This window comes from Erigeron canadensis, chromosome 4 (genome assembly GCF_010389155.1).
Source record: "Erigeron canadensis isolate Cc75 chromosome 4, C_canadensis_v1, whole genome shotgun sequence".
Lineage (NCBI taxonomy): Eukaryota > Viridiplantae > Streptophyta > Magnoliopsida > Asterales > Asteraceae > Erigeron > Erigeron canadensis.
The window spans coordinates 21,290,896-21,302,983 of NC_057764.1; the positions used below are offsets into that span (position 1 = coordinate 21,290,896).

At 34.7% G+C, this 12,088-nt stretch overlaps 1 protein-coding gene across 1 annotated transcript; it reads left to right on the forward strand.

The window, feature by feature from the left end:
- Nucleotides 1–4,745: 4,745 nt before the first annotated feature.
- LOC122596455 (mechanosensitive ion channel protein 10-like) lies at nt 4,746–8,398 on the forward strand. The gene is made up of 5 exons (XM_043769035.1): nt 4,746–5,898; nt 5,996–6,119; nt 6,224–6,517; nt 6,612–6,817; nt 7,913–8,398. The coding sequence occupies exons 1-5, from the start codon at nt 4,847–4,849 to the stop codon at nt 8,154–8,156; spliced, it is 1,920 nt and encodes a 639-aa protein (XP_043624970.1). The 5' UTR covers nt 4,746–4,846; the 3' UTR covers nt 8,157–8,398.
- Nucleotides 8,399–12,088: the final 3,690 nt, after the last annotated feature.

Sequence of the window (12,088 nt, forward strand, 5' to 3'; positions counted from 1 at the left end):
TGTTATTTGTATTTTATGGTATTTGACTATTTGAGCAATTTTTATTTTATATAGATTCTGTAATAAAGCAAATCCAATTGAAAATAAAATATATGACTTTTAGTGACTGTTATGTTAGTCATTAAAAATTTTCTTGCTTGCTCAGGTGCCTACTTAAAATGACTGAAATATTAGTCATTAAAGGTTGCATACCTTTTGTGACTCAAAATTTCAGTCATAATAGATCTATAGTGATGGCTCCAGTAGTGACTGTTTTTAGTTTAGAAGGAGAAGGCCTTATGACTTTTAATGACTGTTATTATACTTTTAGTGACTCTTTTTTTCAGTCACTAAATGGCACTTATCTTGTAGTGAAATAGGTTCTGTATATCACTTGTTATTATGTCAATACATTTTGCAAGTTAAGTGAGTCGTGACTTCCATATATAGTTCGATCAATTTGCAGTTATAACTTATCTTCTACTTGCTTGTAGAAAACCAAGAAGAAGATGGAGACGACACATGATCCATAATGGGACATTGAGTTACTGGCATGAGAGACATCTTGACTTTTTTTTGATTAAAATCAAGATTAAAATTCAAAAGTTATATTTGAATTTTTATCTTTGATTTTCATATAAGGATTAAGATCTCCTTACTAGTAAAATTGGAAATAACTTTATAAGATCTCAATGTTCAACACTACTAGGCTCAAGTTGTGTATATATTATTTTTCACCAACCGGTGAAAGAATATTATTATTTTTTTGGTCAAGCAAAAATCATTATTTATAGAGTTTATTATTTACATGGTCTTCATGATTTGTATGGATTTCATAACTCGCCTTAAATATTATATATATATATAAAACGATAGATTGATAGGAACCGCTTTATTCCATGTACCGAATTGGTACCCACATAACCCCCAGCAGGGATAGTTTCAAAGTAATTCAACCACTTAAATTCAATTCTGCCTCTGACAGGATTCGAATCCAGGTTACTCCTAGAAAGTGGCAGCTGGTGAAGAGTTGGTTGCCTTAAATATCTTATATATATATATATGTTGTTTTTATTTGTTTCAATTTGACTTTAATTATATATGCAAGTTGTGCAGATGTTTTCTTCTGCAAGTATGGTAAAAAAGATGTGTTCAATAATGTAAGTGACGATGACAGTATGAATTGTTTTCAAGGACTAAAAGTTTTATCTTAAAGAGTACACTAATTAGTAGTCATCATTATGTAATTTTGTATAAATTAATCTCACATATTTACCCATATGTATACTAGAGTATTACTTTTAACAAAGTCTCCTGACCTATCAAGTCTATCAGATTCATATTATGTAGAAAGGTAAAAAACAGAAAAATTCAGTAATGACGGAAAAGGCATGTAAAATGTAAAAACAGTGGAATGGGCTAGAGAGGGGGCATAAAGAGGTGAAAGTTAGCAACCTCTACACCACATTTGTTTGACGTTTGGCAAAGACAAAAGCATCATCTTCCATGTGCTTCATAATATGAACCCCACATATTTGTGTTTGTACTACTGACCGATCCATGAATTTATTATTGGTTCTACAGCTCTGAATTGGTTAGTCAGAAAAGAAATTCATATAAGTCACAAGAGTTTTATGCTCAAGTTTTTTAGAATAATCAGTTTAATATCTTCATTAGTTAACAAATTAACCCTTATAATAATAGGGGGTCGTCCTTGGCGTAAGGTTAGATGGGTTTAAAGAATCAGGCAGGGGTCAGTTGGGTCCAAAGAATCATGGGCCGAAGCTCTCCAGCAGCAACAAACTTATGTTCTATGTAGCACCGAAACGGGTACGGAAAAGGGATACGGGAACAATATGGGAACGGGGAACGGCAAAACTAAAAAATCCAGGATACGGGTACAGCAATAAAAAAAATATACAAATATAAATTATATCAATTTTTTCATAAAGGAGACTTGAGAGATTATGTATAATTATATATGTAGAACTGTATAATACATGTTTGATTAGTGATCACTCATTGAATGTTTAGTGTTTAATAAATGGTTTTGGAATATAAAAAATTAATGTTGATCAAAATATAGCATGTTTGGGTTTGGGGATTAAAAAAGTCCTTTAAAGCCTTGTTATTAATTAGAAACCGTATGGAAACTTCAAAAAAACGTTTCGGTATCTATAGAAAAATTCTAGGGAATGTTTCACACGTGTTTCGTACGAGGAAACGTTTTCATGGAGTTTCAGAAACAGGTACGGCTACCAATTTGGAGTTTCGGTGCATCATAGCTTATGTTGTGTAGTATTCTCGCATGAAAAAAAGGAAAGCAAAGTAACTACTCTAAGTCCTAATAACATCTTTCACGGGATATGAGTCTCAATATCGTCTATGACGGTATATGGGAAAGATTTAAATGTAGACAGTCTTATGACTATCTAACATATCTAAGATATAAATGTTGTTTTCGGATTTTATTTAGGGTATAAAAGGCGAGTAATTAAGGATCTTGTAGTGTGTGCAAAACCGACGAGGAGAACTGTAGCTTCAACAACATGGTAATATGTGTGTTTTTGCCACTTAGTTGATTTTACTTTATATATTGCATACTTGATGTGGTTGAGGATCAAACAGAAAATTCATATGACAAACCCGAACCTTAAACCCATTTTTTATTTAACTTGATGAGAAAAAGGCATAATTTAATACTATTTCCTAAATCCTTTAGCGGTATATATTAATCGTCTTGTCACTTGTGCCACGTTGAGTATTAATTAATTTAATTCAAAGTGTCAAATTCATTCTCTCACCTAATACTCGACAAAATGTATGCTTTCAAATGTCTAATACTCATCAATACACACATTCAACAGTAGGCTCAAGTTGTGCATATACTGTATTATTTTTGATAACGACATGCAAACTCATCTCATTCACCGATTTAGTCTTGGCACATGGTCAGTAATGCGACATCTATGTCTTTAGGCTAAAGGAACAAATTAACCATTGTATTCTGCCGGTCTGATTTTCATCCACTGCCATCTTATGTAAGTTTTTTCACTGATTAGAATTATCACCTAGAATTCATAAAAATTTCACAATTACTTAAACTAAATTATATTATTAGATGTTTGCGTTGGAAGAACTTTACAGAATTTAAGGGTCAAAATGTTTCCAACTTGATCAACCAAGTTGGAGTTTTTCCAACTTCAAATTGGAAACATCTTGACTCCTGAATTGAAATTAAGGGTCAAAATTTAAAGATGGACTTTGAATGTTGACCCTTAGATTAAATTTAACTAACACGAACTAGCAGGGCCGGACCTGCATACGGGCGGACAGGGCGACGGACCGGAGCAACACTTTTAGGTTGGGCATACAATTTATAGTCCATAGTTTATTAGAGTATGTTCATTTAATCTATTTTTAAGCTAAGTAATGTGAAATCTTATTGAAATTGGTTGGATATGAAAAAAGAGAGAAAAAAAAAAAAGCGACTATGGCTCTGTATGTAAATGGACATGGCGGAACAGAAATATTAGATACAGTTTAGAGTTATGGCTTCATGGGGAAGAAGATAAATAGTAATCATTTATAGTACAATAGTTTTTTTATGAAAAGTTTTTGATCACACGTTAATATGAATTTTTGAATAAGTCCCTTGTTTACATATAGACTTCTAAAATTACCCCTTTTTGAGTTTATTGAATTACCCCTGTTATTATTTGAGTAGTAAATAATGAATTTGACTTAAATATACTTACATTATTATTAAATTACTCCAAATTATACTTAAACAATGATTTTATTTATAACTAAAATATTACATTTGACAATAAATATACATATAATGAATTACTCAGATATATGGTTAAAAGTTTATCTCGTTTTATAGGTAAAAGAATTGTTGAACTTGGAAGTAACTTTGTATTCTATAGTAATAACGTAAAAATATATTAACACTAAAAATAAATTTAAGTATTAGAAATTTTTTGTTAAAATTATTAAGTTAATAAGACATTATTGACTAGTTAATTGTTATGACAAACGATACAAAACATCATTCAGAATGATTTATATATTTAACAACTTTTACTAGTATGTAGATTTGAATCACGACTAATAAATAGAATACTATCAGAGTATTAGATATCTTCGAACATAGCTTCCAAATCTACAGAAGGCTTCTAATTTCTAAATCAATGTAATGGATTAAACATTTTTAGTTTAGATTGGCAAATGTTAGACTATGATAAGATCATAGATAATCTATTTTAAAATCATTAAAGAAATTTAGTGGTTTACATATCGCTTCTCTATAAAGAATACATCACATGATTCATGTCAATCTGCTAAAGTTGGTAAAGTTTATTTATGTAATGAGAAATCGACTCGTATAGCTTAACTTTCAAACCTTTATTTACAATGTGTGTTTTTTAAAAAAAATTTTATATGGGCAATTTTAAACCGTCTCGACCTGAGCATCAAAAACCTCAGGACCGGCCCTGCGAACTAGTCAACTTGAGGGAATCTCTTTCACCAAAAAAATACTGTTTTAAAGAAATTAATATGATTTTTTTTACTATTATAGATTCTGTCTTAGTTACTCAAATATTTTATATGGTGTTAAACGTGCTAGTTTTAGTGGCCTTCTTTAATTCTCGGTTTTGAAAATTTTCGAAGACGACAGTGCTAATGATATTATTTTCTTGGAAAATTTTTCAAAATCTAAATCTTTTTAATAATCAAAATCTAGATAGTTTCTAAATTAAGAATTTTGAGTTAAAAAAAAAAAACAAATAATAATAATAAAAAACTTTCACATGCATATTCTTCTACTTTTCTAAAAATCGCTAGCTTGTTAATCCAAACAATGAAGTTGGATAGTGATCCAAAAAATGAAGTCAAAGTAGATATATCTGGTCCTGACCAAGATTCAGGTCTCAGATCATCAAGTGAAAAAGTAGCAGCAGCAGCGAAGACTGCTAATTCTCCTTCTGAATTAATGCTAGAAACTCCAACAGCAGCCTCTCCTTCTGCTACACTTAGAACACCGTTATTGGCATCACCAGCGGACGCAAACGATGAGAATGGTCGTGATCCTAAACAAAAAAGACCAGCTAAGAAAATAACGCTATTTACTATCATGGTCATTGTCTGTTGCTGTTTGGTTATGGTGATTTTCATTATAAGCGCAACGATGAATAAACTAGACTATAAAGTTGAGAATGTAGAAATATGGAAGTGGTGTTGTTTGGGATTGCCAGTTTTCTTAGGTCTTGTATTTCCGAATTGGTTGATGAATATCATATTGGAAAAGCTTCCCTTACATGGAAAGATCAACGATGACAAAATCAGGGTTCCATTTCTTAAGTTGGTTCGCAGCGTGGTAAATAGTTATAAGGTTTTGATCTGGTTATCTTTAACTGCAATTATATGGTGGTACTTGATCGGTCCTAGTGAAACAGAACCAAATGACGCAACCAAGACTCTAAGACTTATCTTAAAGGCGATTATCAGTGCAATCTATGTTGCTTTTGCATGGGTGCTCAGATCTGTAGCTCTAAAGTTTTTATATGATTTCTTATATATTAAAAGGTTCTTGAAAAGGATTCAAGAAAATCGCTTCCATCAATACATACTTGAAACCCTTTCAGGGAGGGAGCTTTCATCAGAAGTAGTAGTTCATAGTTCTAGTTTTGTAAGCAGCAGCGTATCAAACGTTGTGCAAACGCCCCAGCAGATCAAATGTAGGATGATTGAAACCGCATGGCAGATTGGCTTTTATACACTTCCGAGTACACTTGATCAAAGTAAAGATTTGATGAATCTGGATGAGCAGAACAACAGAATTATCACCACTGAACGGAAAGCTAAAGCTGCCGGCGATCTTATATTTAGAAATGTAGCTAAACCTGGGAACAGGTAATTATGATTGGTCTAAAAATAAATTCTGTTTTGTTGAAAATTTCAGTCCATTATTTATTTTTGACGCATCATATCTTATTGTCATATGAACCAGGTACGTCGAAGAGGAAGATCTTTTGCGTTTTATGAAAAAAGAGGAGCTGGATGTGGTGCTTCCATTGATAGGAGGAAAAGATGAAAGTGGAAGGATTGATGAGAAGCCCTTTCTTAACTGGGTGGTATATACTTACTCATCTGTCAAACTTTCACCATTCATTTAAAAATGATCAGATTATGATGTCAAAATTATTCAATTCCCTTGAGATTTCATCTTCGTGTTCAGGTAAGCATGTATACGAAGATTGAATTTCAGGAGCATTCTCTAGATGACATGCTCGAAGCCATGGAGACATTAATCATCTTTGTCAATGTGCTTTTGGTAGCAGTCCTCATAATCCTTTGGGTAATACTCATGGATATTACTACAACAGAAGTGTTGCTTTTCATGTCATCACAGTTCTTGCTTGCTATTTTCACATTTGGGAACTCTGCTAAGTCAACGTTTGAAGCGATGATATTCGTGTTTCTGAAACACCCATTTGACATCGGTGATCGTTGTGTCATTGATGGTGTCCAGGTAGGTAACTCGCTGCACCTAATCTACCTGCAACTATGCCAAAGTAATTTTTTCTTTTTATTTCTTCGAGTGACCGAATATAAACCTACTATAGGTTGTCGTAGAAAAAGTGAGTATTTTGACTACAGCCGTCTTCCGGATATATGACAACGAGAAGATTTATTATCCGAACTCAATATTAGCCACAAAATGCATCAGCAATTTAGATCGAAGTTCAGAAATGAAGGATATTGTGAAGTTTGATTTGGATGTTCCCGCTTCAGATGAGAAAGTTTCAGCTATAAAAGCCAAAATTAAAATGTATGTCAACTTATTCTACCTCTCTCTGTCTCTCTCTGGTTACTCGTATTTTGATTCCAATTTGGCTAATAGTCCAGACAGCACTAATTGACGGTCCACGAATGCACTACTTGTGTTTGATTAACTAAACAGTAATGTAAATATGAAATAACAAGAATAGAGACGAGAAGTAAAGAATCAGTTTAGTTGTATGTATTACAATCTAAACAGTGAGATCATGGGTGGTTATTTTACAACAATAGTAAACAAAAAGAAAAGATTTGTTAAGTTTTTGAACACACAAAAACTTAACAAATATGCAGAGAGAATAAAGTAAAGTATGTGGAACACACCAACAAGATGGTGGCTAGGTCAAGTGATTCCTTTTATAGGCAGATAAGGAATCACATGACAACCATAGTAGATGTTGACACATGAAGGTTGTCAACTATCTATTGGTGGATCATTCAGATCTGCAGAGGTCTCTTTCCTTCATCTTGTTTGTTTCCAAAAACGGTATGAAAGAGAAACTCCATTACACAGAAATAGTACAAGGTCACATGGCTTCATCTTGATCTTGCAACATGTGTCCTTGGGACCATCCTTCTTATCTTCAATTTTCTGCTCATATTTGACTTACAAATACTGTACGGTGAGTCATCGAACATATCCTTTAGACTTGAAGATAGATCGTGCTTGCAGATGCAGACGCTCGCTGAGAGCTCGCTGAACGAGTCACTCCCTGAGAGCTCGCTGAGTCTCTCAGCGAATCCTTGACTCAACACTAATGTCAATCCGTTTTTTTCCATTTATTCCTAGTCTCTTACTTCAACACACTTAAATAATGCTTCCGTTACTCGGGACCAGATATCCATATTGTATGCGTGTAATCTTACATAGAGTTAAGGTAGATGTTTTGAGGGATGATAATTTTTTTTTTTTAAAACAGTAAGGGCCGGGCCACGGGTATCCGGACTAGTTACCGTAGACCTAAGAAGAGAGCGGGATTCAAACTTAACTTTGCTTGTTGACAAGTAGTATTTTTTCTGAATGATCTCAATATCATGCTTGATCTAGCTAGGTATATAATAACAGTGTGGTTTTATGTCCTATCAGGTACATAAATAGTAACGCTCACTTATGGCAACCAAATCACAGTGTTCGGGTTACGGAGAGTGAAGGGGTTACGGAGAGTGAAGATGTGAAGGTGAAAATGAGACTGTATGTAACTCATACAACAAACTTTCTCGATTATGAAGAGATAAGCGATAAAAGATCAAACCTGGTGCAAGAGCTGACAAACATCTTCCATCATCTTGGAATAAAGTATCATATTTATCCCCCAACAACTTCTGATTAGCTACAGCTGTTTCGTCTGCATCACCATCGGCTACTACTGCGTCACATCGTTGTACTGAATGTTGATCAAGTCTGATCATGTTTGTTAAGTATTGCTTGCTTAATGATTTCAATGGTAATCACTAGTAGTGTTTATCCCGGACATGTAGAATTTCTTTGAAGTAAAAATTTAGATGGTGATGAAGTCAAATATACTAAAGCATGTTACTACTTTGAATAAATATGAATTGATGATCTTGTGCATTTAAGCTGTCAATACTTGATAAGCAATTATATATGAATATATGATACCAACTTATTTCACTTGTCTGCCAGTCTTATAATATATTGACATTAGGATTTCAAATGAAATTATCAGTAACTTTTTGGTTTCTTATATCCTAATATTTAGTTAATCACAGGAAATTGATGAACTTGGTCTGCTGGTCATGGTATTATGTTAAGTAATGAAATTCAGTTATTTGTGAATATATTCAGTTATGGTATTATGTGATTTTACGACTCTAAATTTGTGGTCAGTGCCCAATCTAAATTTGTGGTCAGTGCCCAATCTAGTCCTTGGATTTAGCCTAACTAGACATTTAATGTCTCTTATGTCTTTCAGCTAAATGTTGATCACCGGTTCAAAATCTTTAAAAGGCATATTGGGAAGTCTTTATCAATGAGGTGGAGCATGGGGGTTTTCTCTAGCATTAGCTAGAGAAAAGTGGAAGTTTTGGGAAGTCTTGCTTCTCTAGCATTAATGCCTCTTATTCATCTAACTATATTGTTCATCGACGACTAGAGGAAGGAAGGGAAGGCAAAATTGTTGGCGTGAGTTGTGTATGTGGGCTGAAATATTGTATGGACAGAAATAACAAACAAGAAAGGTTTATGGGCTTTTGGTTCAAAAGAAAAGTGGTCTGTCTCATTTGAAAGATAAAAGGGCCGAAGACTACAAGAAGATATTTTACAAGAATGGCTAACTCAAAAGAATGTTTATTTGAAGATAAAGACGAGATCGAGACCCGCTACAACATGTTCAAGAAAAAGACGATCGAGTTGAAGACATGAAGATGTTGAAGGCATGGATTAATAAATTAAGGGGGAGTGTTGAATAGTAATTCATTAATCCATGTTAATGGGTCCTTGTGTAATTAGTTTGTGTATTTAGAGTCATGCTTGTAAAGTGTATAAGTTAAAGGGTCTAGTATGTCAAGATTAAAATCAGTAACCGAATGGTACTTATATACGGTTATAGGAAGTTATTTATGGAAGGGTGTGACTTTTAGGAAAAGTCACGATGATATATATTGATGGAAAGTTCTGACCTTTCATAAAAAGCAAAATGGTTAGGATTATGTCTATACATAGAAGTGTATGTCCATTGTAAAACATAACAGATCCGGATGATCCGGATGATGGAAAATTCTAGAATTCATATATACAAAGTGTGAGTTTGTGTGTGTGAGTTTTGTTCATTAGACATGTTTGATTCGAGCCCGAGATGATCCGGATGGGCCAACACCACCTACCCTCAAATTAATTGGATCTAAGTTGGCTATAACATATCACTTGCCATTTATCTATATAATTGGCTACACTTAGAAGTCTTGAATGGCCTTCCACGCCAATTATAATTAGCTACAATTCTGAATTAGATTGTAACTTCTGCTTCAGAGGACTAATATCATCTCATCCATCCATAAATACTAATATACGCCCAGGATCTTCATTCTCACATATGCTACATAGTATGCCTTAAACAGTGGACATAATAATCTCATTCATCCATAAATACTGATATACGCCCATGATCTTCATTATAGTATGCATTAAACAGTCATATATTCACCTACGTTCAGATCAGCTATCTTACTTTACCTTACACAGCTGACATGATAATCTCTTTCACTATATGAGTCATAAAGAGATGAAAGCTAAGTTTTACACACCTGCTGAAGCTTGGGATCCGTCACCGCGTGAAATTTTGTCTGCCGCATTCACAGTTCTACTCCTGATTTTCCTAAAGTTATAAGTGGTTGCACCCTCCACTGTATTAGTTATCTCAGAATTACTTTCCTGTACAATTTAGAGGTAACAACTGTTACTATCGATATCCATTCATGACAAAAATCATTAAATCCAGAAATACTAAAAGCTAAGTGTTTAAGGGTAAAGTTACTCTTAAATTAGTAAGGGTTTAATCTTGTGCGAGAGAATGATAATAAGTGGTTGGAGGGTGAGAATAAAGGGTTTTATACTTGCTGGCGGTTCCCTAATGGTGTGAAGGATTAGCCTCACGCCAACAAGTGTTGGAGTAAATATGCTAAGTGTGTGTATGAATGCATTGACCTCTCAAGGTTGTTGTGAGGGGGTATTTATAAGCCTCCCACGAAGGGTTTCATGAGATGGGCCAAAATGTCTAGAAGTTGGGCCTAACGGTCGACTTAACGGCAGCCTCCGACAGGAGTTCGTTATCGTTAGACAGCTGTATGGAAATCGTTGGCTTGGAGACACGAGCACGAGTCGTACGTACCAATGCACGTGATTCATCGTACTGTTTGTCGGCTAGGCTGTCGTAGGGTTCGGAGCCTGCTGCTAGTCTTGTTACAGTCTCCGATCTGTCATTGGTTCTACTCGGTCGGAGAGTTCGGAGCTTACTGGATGGTACGTCATCAAGCCCCCCAGCTTAACATTATGTTTCTTCATATTGGTAGGGTAAGACTGCTTTTTAATCACAATGAATTTTAATACTTATAAATTTCGAATCGTGTTTCGGAGGAAGTCGCGGGAGCCGGGACTTTCGCAAAGTATTATATGCCTACCTCCCTGCCCCCAAAAAAGAAAAGTAAACAAAAGAAAATAAAATAAGACGACAAGAATTATGATTGCTTTTGTTTTATTGTGATTATGGCATTAAATGCATGTGCGTTTCCGAATATCTTGCCATAAATGCTCTTTAAAAAACGTAGTGGGAAACACGTGTTCTCCTTCAGACGTTACGTCTGCCCCTGACATCCCATTAGGTTACTGTAGCGTCTCCTCGTTTCCTATAAATAGTCCTCATTCCTTCTTCATTTTTTACTTTTTTCTCTAGACAAAAACTTTTACTCTCGTTTTATTTTTCCGTAGCTTCCGCAGCGATCGTAGCCTCTGTAGTCTTCTTTTTGCATACTTCTGCAGGTGATCTTTTGGTTTCCGCCTTATACTTTTGCCATGGTTAACAGAAAAGATTTGTGTGTTAATTTTTGCACAGTTAAGCACCATGAATTTGTAAAGTTTCTCTCCGACCATAGGTTTCCTTCGGGGTTTCATTATACTCTCCCCTGCCTCTCCGATAATGCGAGGATGGCTCCGGTGGGTAAAATTACTTTATATATGGCTATGTTTGAAATAGCTAACGTCCGACTACCGTTCACCGTTTTTTTCTTGGAGGTTTTAAAACATTTTAAATGTCATATTTCTCAACTTACTCCATTCGGAGCCCAACGTATAACTATGTTCGAAGTCATCTGCCGCACGCACAAGGCGGAGCCTACAGTTGGCAATTTCCGCAAGTTTTATTGCCTTGGTGCGGATGGCGACTGGTTCACTATACAAAAAAGACCTGGGTCGAAGTTGCCGGAGTGCATTTATGGTGTAACTGCCTCGAATAAGGGTTGGAAAAAAAGATTTTGTTATGTTGATGCTTCGATTATTCCCTCCGCCTACCCTTCTTTATTGGCCGAGAAGAGTAACATTCGCGGAGCCCTTGCTGATAAAGATGAGATTGAATTTGACAAGGATTTGGTCGAGAAATTGTGTAAACCAACTGATGGTCCTCAAATGCACTGCTTGTGTTTTAATTAACTAACTTTTAATGTAAATATGAAATAACAAGAATAGAGATGAGAAGTAAAGAACTTTGTTTAGTTATATGTATATCAAACTAAACGATGAAAACATGGATGG

Excerpts from the sequence above, each read along its gene's own strand:
- LOC122596455 (XM_043769035.1), top strand. The coding sequence starts at position 4,847 with ATGAAGTTGGATAGTGATCCAAAAAATGAAGTCAAAGTAGATATATCT. Across the intron at positions 5,899-5,995 it reads GTAGCTAAACCTGGGAACAG|GTACGTCGAAGAGGAAGATC; the intron begins GTAATTATGATT and ends CATATGAACCAG. Across the intron at positions 6,120-6,223 it reads AGCCCTTTCTTAACTGGGTG|GTAAGCATGTATACGAAGAT; the intron begins GTATATACTTAC and ends CTTCGTGTTCAG.